This window comes from Cucurbita moschata, unplaced genomic scaffold (genome assembly GCF_002738365.1).
Source record: "Cucurbita moschata cultivar Rifu unplaced genomic scaffold, Cmos_1.0 Cmo_Scf00002, whole genome shotgun sequence".
Taxonomy (NCBI): domain Eukaryota; kingdom Viridiplantae; phylum Streptophyta; class Magnoliopsida; order Cucurbitales; family Cucurbitaceae; genus Cucurbita; species Cucurbita moschata.
Window position 1 is genome coordinate 7,230,456 of NW_019268518.1, and position 14,702 is coordinate 7,245,157.

General features: G+C 37.1%; 4 protein-coding genes across 7 annotated transcripts in view; 2 read left to right on the plus strand and 2 right to left on the minus strand.

The window, feature by feature from the left end:
• The window catches only part of LOC111457038 (delta-1-pyrroline-5-carboxylate synthase), a 6,707-nt gene extending 863 nt beyond the window's left edge, over positions 1–5,844 (plus strand). The window contains exons 2-20 of the mRNA XM_023099163.1: positions 242–313; positions 403–506; positions 663–765; positions 1,023–1,184; positions 1,273–1,550; positions 1,910–2,060; positions 2,126–2,290; positions 2,484–2,561; positions 2,785–2,874; positions 2,978–3,064; positions 3,139–3,225; positions 3,648–3,744; positions 3,860–3,963; positions 4,106–4,181; positions 4,511–4,661; positions 4,800–4,868; positions 5,018–5,084; positions 5,167–5,237; positions 5,400–5,844. Coding sequence (XP_022954931.1) covers positions 242–313; positions 403–506; positions 663–765; positions 1,023–1,184; positions 1,273–1,550; positions 1,910–2,060; positions 2,126–2,290; positions 2,484–2,561; positions 2,785–2,874; positions 2,978–3,064; positions 3,139–3,225; positions 3,648–3,744; positions 3,860–3,963; positions 4,106–4,181; positions 4,511–4,661; positions 4,800–4,868; positions 5,018–5,084; positions 5,167–5,237; positions 5,400–5,493 — 2,106 coding nt within the window. The 3' untranslated portion in view covers positions 5,494–5,844. The remainder of the gene's footprint in view (positions 1–241; positions 314–402; positions 507–662; positions 766–1,022; positions 1,185–1,272; positions 1,551–1,909; positions 2,061–2,125; positions 2,291–2,483; positions 2,562–2,784; positions 2,875–2,977; positions 3,065–3,138; positions 3,226–3,647; positions 3,745–3,859; positions 3,964–4,105; positions 4,182–4,510; positions 4,662–4,799; positions 4,869–5,017; positions 5,085–5,166; positions 5,238–5,399) is intronic.
• A 328-nt stretch (positions 5,845–6,172) lies between these two features.
• LOC111457063 (uncharacterized protein At2g39795, mitochondrial-like) lies at positions 6,173–7,713 on the minus strand. Of its 2 annotated transcripts, XM_023099203.1 has the most exons (4): positions 7,383–7,713; positions 6,658–7,007; positions 6,412–6,575; positions 6,173–6,321 (listed from the first exon to the last, which is right to left on the minus strand). In XM_023099203.1, the coding sequence occupies exons 1-3, from the start codon at positions 7,647–7,649 to the stop codon at positions 6,416–6,418; spliced, it is 777 nt and encodes a 258-aa protein (XP_022954971.1). In that variant the 5' UTR covers positions 7,650–7,713; the 3' UTR covers positions 6,173–6,321; positions 6,412–6,415. The 2 variants fall into 2 exon arrangements, with proteins under 2 accessions (XP_022954971.1, XP_022954962.1); XM_023099194.1 differs by having other exon boundaries at positions 6,173–6,575.
• Positions 7,714–7,999: 286 nt separating this feature from the next.
• On the plus strand, positions 8,000–11,327 carry LOC111457076 (CASP-like protein 5B2). Its single transcript, XM_023099215.1, has 3 exons — positions 8,000–8,480; positions 9,422–9,554; positions 11,047–11,327. Exons 1-3 carry the CDS (start codon positions 8,359–8,361, stop codon positions 11,245–11,247), a joined length of 456 nt encoding a protein of 151 aa, XP_022954983.1. The 5' UTR covers positions 8,000–8,358; the 3' UTR covers positions 11,248–11,327.
• Positions 11,328–11,553: 226 nt separating this feature from the next.
• The window catches only part of LOC111457047 (mannose-1-phosphate guanylyltransferase 1), a 3,971-nt gene continuing 822 nt past the window's right edge, over positions 11,554–14,702 (minus strand). The window contains exons 2-6 of one of the 3 annotated variants that reach the window (XR_002712869.1): positions 13,342–13,471; positions 12,976–13,038; positions 12,654–12,893; positions 11,774–12,538; positions 11,554–11,722 (exon numbers count right to left, since the gene is read on the minus strand). Coding sequence is in view for 1 of the 3 variants with exons in the window: in XM_023099179.1 (XP_022954947.1) it covers positions 11,867–12,538; positions 12,654–12,893; positions 12,976–13,038; positions 13,342–13,452 (1,086 nt within the window). In the remaining 2 variants the exon portion in view is untranslated. Of the gene's footprint in view, positions 11,723–11,768; positions 12,539–12,653; positions 12,894–12,975; positions 13,039–13,341; positions 13,477–14,702 lie in introns of those variants that run through there. The other 2 variants (XR_002712867.1, XM_023099179.1) reach the window with 2 other exon arrangements.

A 14,702-nucleotide genomic window follows, 5' to 3' on the forward strand; every position in this document is an offset into this window, starting at 1 on the left:
TTTTTTTTTTTTTTTTTTTTTTTTTTTTTTTTTTTTTTTTTGTGGTTTTCATTCTGTTTGAGCTTTATATTCTTCGTTCTCATCAATGTTTGCCGATTTGGATTCGCTCTGTGTGTTGCAACTTCTCCTCAGTTCATCCTACTGGAAAACCACGTGCAGATTATCTCAATTTTGGATCATCAAACCGTTGATAATATAATTTACTTACCTGTTATTGGATGTTGTGCTTTTCTTATTGAAGGTTGGGACGGCGGTGGTAACGCGAAGTGATGGAAGATTAGCCTTAGGCAGACTAGGAGCATTGTGTGAGCAGGTATTTACCTTGCACGCACAAGTTCAATCTTTTGATAGTGATAGGACCTTTTTTTTTTTTTAATATTAAGATTACAATCTGGAATGCAGATCAAGGAACTTAACTCCCAAGAATACGAGGTTATTTTGGTTTCATCCGGTGCTGTTGGCATTGGTCGTCAAAGGCTCCGATACAGAAAGCTCGTTAATAGCAGGTTATTTTGTGCGGGATAAATTGCAATTAAATTGATTAAGGGGACAATGAAATTCGATGGAATCCTGAAATTAATTCAAGTTTTGACATACTTACGTGAAACTTTTGCTTGAAATAAAAAAAAGGATATTCTAAGATCGTACTATGAATTATGTAGTTTTGCTGACCTTCAAAAACCACAAGTTGATCTTGATGGGAAGGCATGCGCAGCTGTTGGTCAAAATAGTCTTATGGCTCTCTATGACACATTATTTAGTCAGGTGACGACCACTTTTTTTTTGTTATTTTTTTTTTAAATTTTAATTTTTAACTCAAGAACTGGTTCTAGCTCATTTGTTTAGCTGTTGGGTTGCTGCTGTATTACCCCAGTTGCAGTCCTTTTTTCCCTTCCATTTCACCACTTGTCAGTCAATATTTTTTAGACTCTGATATGAACTTACCTTCTTTATTACTTGGCTATTTTAAGACTTGACAATTAATGGACTTCCGTTTGACATGATATTTTTTTTTTGGGCAGCTGGATGTTTCATCTGCCCAACTTCTGGTCACAGATAATGATTTTAGGGATAAGGATTTTAGAAGGCAACTTAGTGATACAGTGAAATCATTACTCTCTCTTAAGGTTATTCCTATCTTCAATGAGAATGATGCAGTCAGCACTAGGAAAGCTCCCTATGAGGTGTGATACTTGCTCTTGTTCTGGTGATCTGCGCAAAATAATTGAAAGCCTATTTATTAATTTATTTGTTTTTGACCACTCTTCTCAGGATTCTTCTGGTATATTTTGGGACAATGACAGTTTGGCAGCACTTTTAGCTTTGGAGCTAAAAGCTGATCTCCTCGTTTTGTTAAGTGATGTAGACGGTCTGTATAGTGGGCCACCAAGTGACCCTCACTCAAAGTTAATCCATACATACGTTAAGGAACGCCATCAAGGTGAAATTACCTTTGGGGATAAGTCTAGGGTGGGAAGAGGTGGTATGACTGCTAAAGTTAAAGCTGCTGTTGGTGCTGCATATGCTGGCATTCCTGTTGTTATCACTAGGTATGCTTCATTGCTGAGTGCCTTAGGAACCTCCTTTCCCCTTTCCCTAGTTGTAATAACAATCATTCCCCGCACCGTGCCACTAAATAAGGGGGAACTGCAAAATTTAATCCACCCCATGTTTTCCATCTCATATAAGCAAGACACTGGTTATTTCAGAAGGTGGCATAAAAAATAAAAAATGCTATATTACATGCAATTGTGAAAAGGATGAAATGCTTCCCCTAGTTTACCAATTGTGCTTCTTTGAAACTGTATGTAACCTAGCATGAATGGATTTTCCATTTGAATTCATTTTCTTTTATTTAATATGAATATTGATTCAATTTAAAACTGTTTTTTACCATATCCATTTGAAGTGGATATGCTCCCGAGAATATCCTTAAGGTCCTCAAAGGAGATCGTATTGGTACCCTCTTCCATCAAGATGCTCATTTGTGGGCCCCACAAAAGGATGTTGGTGCTCGTGATATGGCTGTTGCTGCAAGGGAAAGTTCGAGAAGGCTACAGGTAATTTCTCATTGCGTTGTATGCAAAGTTAGCATGATTTTTATACGGTAGTTCATATTCCATAGGCAATTTCTTCTGAAGAGAGGAGAAAAATTTTGCTGGATGTAGCTGATGCTCTTGAAACAAATGAAAAACTGATCCGTACTGAAAATGAAGCTGATGTTGCTGAAGCTCAACAGAATGGATACGAAAGGGCCCTAGTATCACGATTGGCAATGAAACCTGGAAAGGCAAGATTGGGATCTCTTTAATTCTGCTTATTATATGACTTTGTTTCATAGCACTTTCCATACTGCTTATTTGCTTCAGCATACACCTAGCACTGGTTACACATTTACTCAAATATATAACATCAGATTCTGCCTGAAAGTCTCAAAGCCTATCTTTTCTAGGTTAATAGTGATACTAATTGTCTATGAACAGATATCCAGCCTTGCCAACTCCATCCGTATGCTTGCAAACATGGAAGATCCAATTGGTCGTGTTTTGAAGAAGACTGAGGTAACGAATTAAGGACTTTATGTAGCAACAATATAATTCTTCTCAGGGACTGACATTGAGCCTGCTCCAATGGTATTTGTGATTCGAAGTAGTGAAAAATATTCTTTTGACCAACTTGTAATGAAATGGCTGATATTACCCTTTCAAATAACTCAGAATGCCTGGATTTCATACTGGCCCTCAATTTTTTCTCAACTTGAGACAATTGTTTTTTTGCACTCAGATCTCAGATGGGCTAATTCTTGAGAAAACATCGTCTCCGCTGGGTGTTCTATTGATTGTGTTTGAGTCTCGTCCAGATGCTCTGGTACAGGTTAGTAGAAATTGCTTGTGGAGAATCAAAGTGTTGACCCCATTCGGTGCTTACTCCTGACTTTTTCCTTTAATATTAACCCTTGGATTTGTGATTTTCATAGATAGCCTCATTAGCTATCCGGAGTGGAAATGGTCTTCTCTTAAAAGGGGGAAAAGAAGCAAGGCGATCAAATGCAATATTGCATAAGGTATGATGTTTCCTTCATGGTCAAATTATAATGACATTGATACATCGGTTCACTTTTCTTTGCGCTTTATGTAGATTATCACGGCAGCCATTCCAGATAGTGTTGGTGGGACCCTCATTGGACTTGTAACTTCAAGGGAGGAAATACCTGATCTACTGAAGGTACATTGGGTTGAAAACCTTACTTGAATTTCTACTTCTTTTGACCCCAGGTTGTTGGCTTAATGGTAAATTAGTCAATGAAAAAATTATAGGACTGAAGACATATTTAATATCCTACGAGTTTTCATATTTAGTAATGATAATGTTTTTTAATTTCATAAATTTTTATTTTTCCATTATCACATCATTTATTATTGTAAAACATTGATTTTTTTGTGTATTATTATTGAAAAAAATAATGAAAAATTACTATGTATCAAAGTCCATTTAATGAATAGAATTAAAAATAAAGATACTAATTTTTTAAGTAAAAATCCTGAAATTTGAAACATAATTGTAAAAAATTCTTCCCTGTTATTATTGGTAATGATATGCGATAACAGTATACTTCAATTTAAGTGGTTTATCGAAAATAATGACAGCTGGATGATGTCATTGATTTGGTGATCCCAAGAGGCAGCAACAAACTGGTCTCTCAAATTAAGAATTCTACCAAAATTCCTGTTCTCGGTCACGCTGGTAATATAGATTGAATTGACCATTCTATTTCAATATGTTTATCTCCCATTCTTTTTTATTTTCATGAAACAAACCATAATGATCGTAAAAACATGTGCTCTTTGCTGCTATACAGATGGAATCTGCCATGTTTATGTTGACAAGTCTGCTGATTTGGAAATGGCAAAGAGAATTGTACTGGATGCAAAAGTAGATTATCCAGCAGCCTGTAATGCTATGGTATATCATTTATCAATTAAATTTATTTTATTCCTTCTCCACTTCATTTGGTGATTATCTTATACCTAATTGAAGAAATTTTTTTTCCCCTTCTTATTCATGATTTTGATTCTGCTCCGACTCTCTTGTTTTTTGACTGCAGGAAACTCTTCTTGTTCACAAGGACTTGGTCCATACTGGCATGCTGAATGAGCTTGTTGTAAATCTCCGTATTGAAGGTTTAACTTGCCCCCTTCCTCAGAATGCATGTATTATCATAATTATTGGATAATTGTCTATCCTTGCTGCGATTTCTGCATGGCAGACTATTTTATGCTTTTGGTCACTAGTTCCATCACAAGGGATTTGTTACAGTTATTGGAGCACAATTCTAAATAACCCTTCTTTATCGTTTGAAGAACAGATGGGCTAAAAATGAGTATTAATGATGAAAATTGATTGCATAAGTTCAAAATCAACTGATCATTTTTACTCTGATGTGTACATCCAACTCTAGGAATACATGACGTCTATAAATTAAAAGAGTAGTTACTTGTCTCTTTGCCAGGTGTTACTTTGTATGGTGGACCAAAGGCGAGCTCTCTGTTGAACATTCCTGAGGCACGGACGTTTCATCATGAATACAATTCATTGACTTGCACTATTGAAATTGTGGAGGATGTTTTTGCTGCCATCGATCATATACATCAACATGGAAGGTATGCTGCTGATATTTCTTGATGAAAGAGCATTTCACATTGCTAATTATTTGCATTTACATGTGTTAGGCGAGCATGCATTTTGTTTCTTTTGATCCATACTCTATATGTTGCTCATTACTCTCTGTAAACTGGCAGTGCACACACTGATTGTATTGTTACAGAAGATGAAAAAGTTGCTGAAATTTTCTTACGTCAAGTTGACAGGTAAGAATACCTATTAACCTTATTTGGCAGTCTTCCAGCTTCCTCCGTTCTTTAATAATATTTTCATGCGTGTGAGATAGATTGTATTGAATAATGATGCTTTCACTTTGATGGCTTATTAACGCTTTCCGCTATGTTTCTAATGGTAGCGCTGCTGTTTTCCATAATGCAAGCACAAGATTTAGTGATGGGGCCCGATTTGGTCTAGGTGCCGAGGTATGATATGCTCCTATTATTGTCGGATATCAGTACGGTTTAGCTTGTTGCTTGCTTTTTACACATCCATTCTTTGTAACAGGTTGGGATTAGCACAAGTCGAATCCACGCACGGGGTCCTGTAGGAGTTGAAGGATTATTAACGACCAGATGGTATGAACAAATCATAGTCTTCTTTGTAATTCTATATTGTACACATATACGAACAGGTCTGCAAATATTTCACGAACACAGCATATAATGTATTGTGACATGTGGATAGATAGGCAATTATATCATCAGAACTGTACTTAAATTTGCATTTGTTATATGCAGGATTCTTAGGGGAAGCGGGCAAGTCGTTAATGGTGATAAAGGTGTTATCTACACACACAAGGACATCAAGATTGAGTCTCATGTGGTCGATTGATTTCCAGCCGAAGGATTCACGCTGGCAATTTGTTTGGTGGAAAATGTATAAAATAAGTGTTATTCTTCTCCCCTCGTGCTTCAGTTTGATACTTGGAGAAATAATGTGGTTTAATTAGAGACTTCATCAGAAGCGGCCAATTTTCCTATAATATTGGCCATTGCTGTTTAGTAGCTTAGGACCTTTCTTCAAGAACAGGAAATCCAGAGTTTAGTTAGTCGTAGCTTATAGGTTAATCTTTGAAGTATGACCATTTGAGTAGATGTGGTGCATTATGCTTGGATTGTTTTGTTGTTTGTGACAATTGAAATTGGGTTGGCTTCTAAAATAACGGGAATCACATGCGAATCAGTGGTTGTAGTGCACTTTCCAACTCCTAAACCCATATAAACCAGTCAAGTTTACTGTCCGTTTATAAAACAATATAACAGTTTTTAAAAATTTTACAGTCAAATGTACTTTTTGTTTTGGGTTTTTGATAGGTTTCTGTAAGGTTCTCAAGTCAAAAAACAACTTTAGTGGTCATCTTTTAAAACTAGTTTTGTAAGGTTCTTGAATATTGATATTGAAATGATTCAAATTCTTAAACTTTTAAGTAAACCAGGAATTTGTTTATTTATTTGTTGATGTGTTGGAATTCCTGAAATATTTGCAATGTTTTTCAGTGGGATATTCTGTCAAAAATGTAGAACATAAAACATTATTCATAAGAACTGCTAAACCAAGGTATTTCAAACAGACAGATGCAACTCTGTGTCTATAATGTCTTGTTGTACCATAAGAATAATTTGCTTTCCTGTAAAACGTAGATAAGTTACAAGATAAATGTTCATTCCGGCAGAAAAGTATAGAGAAAGTGAAGTTGAAAGGTGTAAACAGTGGAGAACTAAGAGGGGAAAAAACTACTCCAATGGCTACAAGTTTATGCTTCAACAAAGTTCTTGAGTTTCGTCAGCCATAGCAGAAACTCCTTGCTGTCTTTGTTGATCATGTACTCATGTAAGAAGATTGTTGTGCTCGGTTTAATACCTCTAATCTCCAGATACTTGTGGAAGGCCTTCTGAAGGTTCTCGTCCAGATCACTGAAAAGAAAAAGTGCAGATATGATCATCATATTTCTAACAAAGCTAGAAGAACTGAACTGATATGTAAGTAAATACTTACTGAAAATCAGGGCCTTCATAAGCAATTTGATCCTCAGAATGCTCTGGATGTTTAACTATCAAGCTCTCTATGGAAATGTCATCAGGGTAAGCGCTGCAACTAAACTCTAGGGAAGGTCCATTTTTCTTTGAGACACTAACCATCAATGGGATACAAGACTGATTTCCCTTATTACCACCATCATCGTCACCGTCAACGTCATTGGCGTTAATAGTTCGACCAGTAACCAGATCAGGCATGTGAACTTCAACATTAATGACTTCATCTTGATATGATCTCTTCAAAGTTATGGTTTGCAAGCCAGGGTTATCTTGAATCTCGAATGGAAATCCTTTGGGCACTTCCTCGACCTATCAGATCAAGAATGTATTATCATAACCACCATTTACTGAAACTATAGATTTATGCTTACAGTTTGACAATCAGACCTATCAGACTCATTTATCAATCACGCTGAAAGGAATCCCCTCCAAATCATGTTGAAAATTATTCTACTTCCACTACCAGTGAAGCAATGCTCAGACAAGTAATGTGCAGACACTATGAAAAGCCAGTAATATCTAATGGAGCTTCCATATTTCAGAGCAATCGCGGGTAATTTTTATGACTGATTCTACTGGTAAACAGAGCGATTCTTTCCCAGACTAATTGAAAGTATAATTGTCTATGTATCTCAGCAATAATTACTCAATTGGCCTAGGTGATGAAGAAAAAGCAAAACTCACCCGATCGTGATCGTCAGTTTCCGAGGCGCATTTGACCTCAGACTCAATCACTCGTATGAGAGCCTCGTCAGAACTTGGGCGCTTTGATGACGAAAAATCTCGGAAAGAGCTAAACGTGGTACCCAACGGCGGCGGGCAATAGAAATTCGAGTGATTGTTCAAGGCATTGAAGACGGAAGTACTGTAAACTCGTTGGCCCCGAAAGAGACGACCCGCTAAGGGGCAAAGAGAGGAGGCGGATTTTCTGATAATGGACGCAATAGCCATTTTTTCTGTTCAAAGGTGCGATGGCAAAGTGAAGGAAGGACAGAGGTTTTAGGGTTTAAGAAAGAAAGGGTTTTTGACGGAGTAGACTATAAAAATTCAGGGGTATATTGGTAAATTGACCATCATATCACTGTAAAAAAAAACAATAAAAGAAAAAAGAAAAAAAGAAAAAGAAGAGATTCTGCTCTGCAACGAGGTGAGGGTATACTCGTAATTTTGCAAAATGGAAAAAGGACCCATTCGGTATTTTGTGTTAAAAGTTTCTTTCGCTTTCCATTGGGACTGCTTTTGTCGAAAGCCCTATAGAAAGGAGGAGTTATGGCCGAACCCGTGAAGCGTGAGTGGAGATAAGACTGTACGTCGGTTCACCGGACAGAATATCACCACCAATGCGGTTGTGCCACGTGACTAAGATTCGGTAAAGCACCGTTTAGAAGTTCCGGGAAAAGAAAAAGGGTGACAGCTTCAGTCAATGGAAACGAACATTCCCCTTTTGGGAGTCCACAGTCTTCCAATGGCGCCATTCCAGTTTTCTCCATTTCTTAACAAACCCATTTTTCGGCTTCAGCTTTCAGATTCAACTCTTGAGCGAAGTTGCTGACTGCCAAACCATTGAACGCATTGTTCTTAATCTTCTCTTGTTTACGACTTTTGAAGCTCCCGATTCAGAAGGAGAGCTGGTAGAGTCCGGAATTTGACGGAGGCAGAGATGTTTGGGAGTCCAGGAAGAATGAGCGGCTTTGCACTGAGATGTGCGCAATGGCTTTTCGCTGCTGCATCGATTGGGGTTATGGTTACTGCTCCTGGCTTCTTCAACTCCACTGCCTTCTGGTAATAATGCTAATCTATTTCCCGCTCACCATTTCTTTTGTTTTACTGTGAAATGTGGATTAGCTGTTCAATCTTGGCCGGAGCCGTTGTAGTGTGGGTGTTTCTGACAATCGAAGTTCAATTCAGTAGGGAAAGAAACAAAATATTGTATGGCTTGCCTGCGTCATTCCTTTCTTGGAGTATTATTAATTGTTGGTAAAAGATGATCGTAGTTAGTGAGGTCTTTTCAAATGATTGAGAACTTCAGCACTTTCATTGTTCTTACAAGGTGTCCTGGTTTCATTATGATTCAGCGTTCGAATTATTGTTGTTCTCAGTTCAATCAGCTTATCTTTTCAGATATATCTGAAGGTGAAACTGTTGGCTTATGTTTTCCATATTGAGAAAGTTTTTTTTGATAAGATGAACCCAATGTTAGAAAAGATGGAGGACGAATTTACTGCAAACTGCATTATGTTTTTTGGAGCCTAATCGTTTTAAAAATTTATGCTGAGCTATTTTTTGGGCAGACCCCGCGAGCAATGTCATTGTTCTTAGTGTTAGAGTCCATCCTAGCCACCATTTTTGTGTTCATTAGGCGATGAATTGTTTGCGTCTAGGTTGCCCATTCGTTTGATCATAATGTTACTGTTTTCTTTGAAAATGGTCCTTCAACGAATTGAACTAACAGTTTGGATAGGGGACGTGTGCATGTGCAACTTAGCGTGAATAGGGGAAACCACAGTTCCTGCCATGAATGTGAATATATGAAAACTTTTCTGATGCTGAAATTTGCCAATGCAGTTTTGAACTTTCCGCTTTAAATATTCTAAATTACACTACATTCTCTGATTCTTTCTTTATATTTTCATTGTTTTATGTGACTGTTTTGACCAGTCTATCTTCAGTTCTATTGCAAAGTTGTGGTTCTTGTCTAATTTTGGCACTTTTATTCCGACCAGTTACCTAATTGCTTCCATGGGGCTTCAAATTCTTTGGAGCTTTGGATTAGCATGCCTTGATTTGCATGCTTTGCATATGAAGAAAAGCCTGCGGAATTCAGTTTTATTGTGTCTATTTGCTATTGGAGATTGGGTTAGTATCACCGTCTTTTGACTTGCGAGTACATGAGTGTAATTTTATCACAATATTGCGGACTAAATGTTACAAGATTTCATGGTGGATGACAAGATCCATACATGTTTTGGATTTAAGGAGGTTTTATTGTATTTTTGAAGTTTTAGAGAATTATCTTTAAGATTACAAGTTACTATTATTATGGTATTGATTGCCAATGTACAAGTATTAGCAGAGCAAGTACAGGTCATTATGGTATTGATCGCCAAAGTTAGAACCTTTCAATTAACCATAGCTTACTCTAAGTTTATTTTCAAGGCTATAAACAATCATTCATGTCGTTGCATTAGTATGAAGATTTCAAATATTAGAATGAAAGTTGCATTTTATGCCTCTTAAGCCATGGACTTGTTCCTTTGCATTTCTTGTGTTTAGATTTGCATGCTAGAGTCATTCAAGTAGACGTGATCAAGCTATATTGTGGAGTGATTCGAATTACGAGTTTTCTTTACTCTTGATCTTGATCATCCAGATAATTCGTTCCAAAACTTTCTCTTAGAGTCATTCAAGTAGTCTAATGATTGTATGTGATCGTGGAAGAGACCCCGAAAGTAACTTAGTCCATCTAAGTCTCCCAGTGTCATTGACCAATTACCTGCTTAAGTTTGAACGTCTCAGTTGGTATGGGACCATAAAAGTTTTTGACTAATTATAGCCAGTTTCCATCTCTATCCGAGATAAGCCAATAGAGACCATACAAGGCTCCCTATCACTGGTGCGTTTCCCCCCAAATTCGTGAAGATACGCTAGACCAATTGGAGACCTCAAGCTGAATTGACTGTTTTACAATTCTACACGCTGTCCTCTGAATGTTGTATAATATTAGTACTTGGACTTCCTGATGTTTACATAAAGTTTAAAGTGCGACATGAGGTTTGCTGTAAGCCAATTCCCTGCCCTTGGATTGTATAAGTACAAGTCCACCACTATCGGATATTATCTTTTTTGGGTTTTTCCTTTCGAGTTTTCCTTAAGATCTTTAAAACACGTCTGCTAGGGAGAAGTTTTCACACCCTTATAAAGAATGTTTCGTTCTCCTCTCCAACCAATATGAAATCTCACGATTGGTTCTCTGCAATTCCTTCAGTCCAATCACATGCTTTCAGGATTTTGGATGTTGTGGATGCTTGAGAGGTTATAAGAAACCATGAGCGTAGGGTATGTCAGGCTGCTTTGTCTATCTTTTGACATTGTCAACGGGGTATTTGGATCCAAGAAATTGAATAAAGTTTCACAATCTCGCTCGGTAATCAATATTCCGAAGCTCAATGCTCCTATAAAGCTACTGTGGACATTCCAAATAAATATTAGCTACAGGTTTGAATATTGATCTCGAGGAAAAAGTTCTCCATTTTGTTGCATTTCTTCTGGTACTTGGTAGACATTCATGCTTTTATTAATTTCTTTTAGCATAATAGCTACTTTATGAATTCATCCATATGAAATGCAGGTTGTAGCTACGCTTTCGCTCGCGGCTGCATCCTCATCCGCTGGGGTGGCCATTTTGTATTCAAGGGACTTGAACTACTGCAGATCACCACTTCGTATTTCATGTAGCAAGATTGAAATATCTGTGGCTTTTGCTTTTGTCTCATGGTTCTTACTTGCTATATCTTCGCTAGTAACATTTTGGCTCTTGGGCACTGTATAATAACATGACTTGGCCTTCTTTTTCTTGAAGGCTTTCCCTCCCTAAACGTAAATGAGTGTAGGAATCTCTACCGTTTTTGATATAGATGTCTCCTACGACCTACCTTTTCTACCTTTTCTACCTTTTCTACCTTTTCTATGGAGTAGTCATGCTTATGCTGGTTTATCCACCGACCTTTCCATAATACCTCAATTGATTAGAAATTATATTCTCGATAAAGTCGATAATAAAAATTTAAATTTTCACTAAAAAGAAAAAGGGTAAATTCTAGGAGTTACAATTATAAGGAAGCTGAAGGAAACAATCTTTCAGAAAAAGAAATTGAAACATTAATCGATAAATTATTTCCGTATGTACACAAAAATATTACATAGTATGACCACGAGAAGAAACGCCCTTGAAAGGGGAGATTGACCCTTCACTCACAGAACTTGAACTAGCAGACACTGACATTAAGGCCCATGAAGAGGAAGAAGAAAAAGAAAAAGAAAAAGAAAAAGAAAAAGAAAAAGAAAAAGAAAAAGGAAAAAAAAAATAAAACTAGTAAAGTCCACTCACGACAACGTTACGTTTCAGCTCTCAAAAAGGATTCCACTAAGGTGCAAATACACACACACCTTTACATGACTATTTCAGGCTTCAAAATGCTAGATTTGATTTCTTTGTGCGGCAACACAACTCCACCATTACTGTAAATTTCATCACCCACATGAACGTCTTCTCCTAGTATTGTCATGTTCTCTACACGTGCCCATTGCCCGACTGTAGAGTGCCAACCTATGATGCTGCTCGATATGCAAGCGTGCTTCTTGATGCGCACTCCGCGCATTACAGTGCATCGAGATAGCCTAACTCCTGCCTCAACAACACAACCAGGACCAATGGCAACATCTGGCCCAATCAGACATCCTTCACCAATCTTAGCAGTCTCGTCCACCAGAACATTTCCTACGATGTGAGACCCTACAGCCAACTTTGATGACGAGTTCTTCCTCAAGGAGTTCAGATAGAGCCTTAGTCCTGTAATATAATCTTTTGGTTGTCCAATGTCCATCCAGAACCCTGGCAGTACCATTGCATAAAGCTGTTGCTCTGCTGCAATTTTAGGAAACACTTCTTTCTCAATTGATGTTGGCCTCAGTTCAATTTTGTCCAGAACAGAGGGGTTTAACAGGTAAATTCCGGCATTGATTTTGTTGCCGACAAATAGTTTTGGTTTCTCCACAAACTTCTCAACTTTCCCGGTGGACTCTTCCATGACCACCACACCATATTTGGAAGGCTCATCAACCTAGAAGAAGAAAAGATATTAACTACTGACTTGAAGGAAGAAACTTTTAGATAATGAATAGAATCTTGATGAACTTCCTATCAAAGAAGAATATATCCGAACTCAAGAGGTTTACCTTTGTCACCATGATTGAAGCCTCTCCTCCATGACTCTTGTGGAATTCGATCATTTCTTTAAGTGGGTACTCGCTGATAACATCACTATTCAGGACAAAAAATGGCTCGCCTGACTCATCTACTAGTTTTTCCCTTGCAAGGGCTAGAGGGCCAGCTGTTCCAAGTGGTTCGGTCTCCTGAGAGCAAGTGATCTTGATCCCAAGCTTCTCCTCAAATTCTTTCAAGAAATTCAACATTACCTGCAGGAATAAAGATTTATTGCATCTATCACTGCAAACCTCGTGAAGTAGGGAGAATAAAAAAAGAGTTTTATTTCCTTACTTCTGGCTGATAATTGATTGCCAGAACTACTTCCTTCACTCCGATAGCCTTAAGAGCTTCTATCTGAACAGGAGAAAACGGCTTTCAGACTAGCAGCATGATTAAACAAAATCATTTTCTTAAAAACGGTTAATTTTCAATGTTCTCTATCCAATATTACAGCTAGAATTAGAAAATCACTAATTAGATCTCAAGATTCTTGCAACTAAAAGGAAAAAATTTAAAGATTCCCACTAAAAATATCATATTTTAAAAGTAAAAGATTAAAAATGTCATGTTATAGAAGGATGTACGAAGAATTTCTTGAAGAAAGTGGTCAGTGATTTGTTACTATATGTAAAGGGGGGAAAGATAACATAAATAAACCTGATGCAGGATCATGGGTTTATTAGCAAAGTCAACAAGTGGCTTGGGGACACTGAGGGTCAATGGCCTCAAACGTGTTCCAAATCCTCCAACAAGAATAAGTGCCTTCATCGTGACGTTGTGGTAATTTCTGCTCTGTAGATAATGACAACAAAAATAGCTTTGACTCATTAAATTGGACAAGAACATCCAATGTAAAGTACAAAAGAAAGTAAAAAAAAATCTACCATCCCTTGTACGCATGCATGTTCATATATCTTAGTTAAGAAAGATGCGCTCATATGACACTCGGTAGCCAGCACCATCCACTGAGAGGCTAGAGAGAGAGAGAAAAGACACTCCTAGGCACTTGGGAAAAGCTATTGAGAAGAGAGACCAACAGAATTTTGAAAAAAACCACAAATCATACAAGACAGCCAAAGAGGTTTAAACATATGGATGGCTGGTCTCTTACATCATTGAAGATTTAAATGGTCCAAATGTACCCCCTCCAACCTTACCCGAAGAAAACTATCTAACAAAAGACTACAATTTGTTTGGAACTATTTTCAAAATAATATTGCTTTTCAGAAAGAAAGAAAAATGTTTGCATAGCCGGTTGTTTTTGTAAGTTCTCTCCTCCACTTTGTTTTTTTAAGAACAAATGAAGTTGTTATTTTTTCAAGACAGAAAATGTTTAACCTTTAGCATACACAATAATATTGAACAAAAATTGTAACCATAAACAGGAAATCATTTTGAAAACCGTATTTGGAACAATCTCTTAGGACTTACTTCTACACGGGAAGGATAAAAATGAAGTATACATCAGAATTGAGATCAACAGATACTTTAGAAAAAAAATACGTAAGATATTTTGGCATGCTGCACAGTATGGTTTCTTTTATTTCCTTCTCTATCCGACAACATTATTTTAACATCATTGGCTCATCTTTCCATGGAAACTAAAGAAAGGATGCAATACGTCATCAAATTACCCTAGTCTTTATTCCCTTATGTGATGAGCAGACGAATCATAAAAGACATATGGTTAGTCCCGAAGCACCTGACTTGAATCATTTAACTAAAGAACAGAACACAAACGAAAGTACAACGTAGAATGATCCATATCTTAATGCGAGAAAATGATGATAACTTTACCAGAATCATTCATTCTTCCAGCTCATACAGATTCTATCTATAAGCAATAAGGAACGAATGAAGGCAAACACAAAACAAAACAAAAAAAAACATTGTAATACGTATAATCAGTGAGGTGAACTTGGTATAATAACTGCAATCTTATCAGATCTGACATCATAAAATGTGAAGCTACTTCATTACCAAAACATTCAATCAAAAAAAAAAAAAAAAAAAAAAAA

Coding starts and splice junctions, on each gene's coding strand:
- LOC111457063 (XM_023099203.1), bottom strand. CDS start 7,649: ATGGCTATTGCGTCCATTATCAGAAAATCCGCCTCCTCTCTTTGCCCC. Junction 7,008..7,382: donor AAACTGACGATCACGATCGG/GTGAGTTTTGCT, acceptor TTGATCTGATAG/GTCGAGGAAGTGCCCAAAGG. Junction 6,576..6,657: donor TATGAAGGCCCTGATTTTCA/GTAAGTATTTAC, acceptor TTTTCTTTTCAG/TGATCTGGACGAGAACCTTC.
- LOC111457076 (XM_023099215.1), top strand. CDS start 8,359: ATGTTTGGGAGTCCAGGAAGAATGAGCGGCTTTGCACTGAGATGTGCG. Junction 8,481..9,421: donor TTCAACTCCACTGCCTTCTG/GTAATAATGCTA, acceptor TATTCCGACCAG/TTACCTAATTGCTTCCATGG. Junction 9,555..11,046: donor TATTTGCTATTGGAGATTGG/GTTAGTATCACC, acceptor TATGAAATGCAG/GTTGTAGCTACGCTTTCGCT.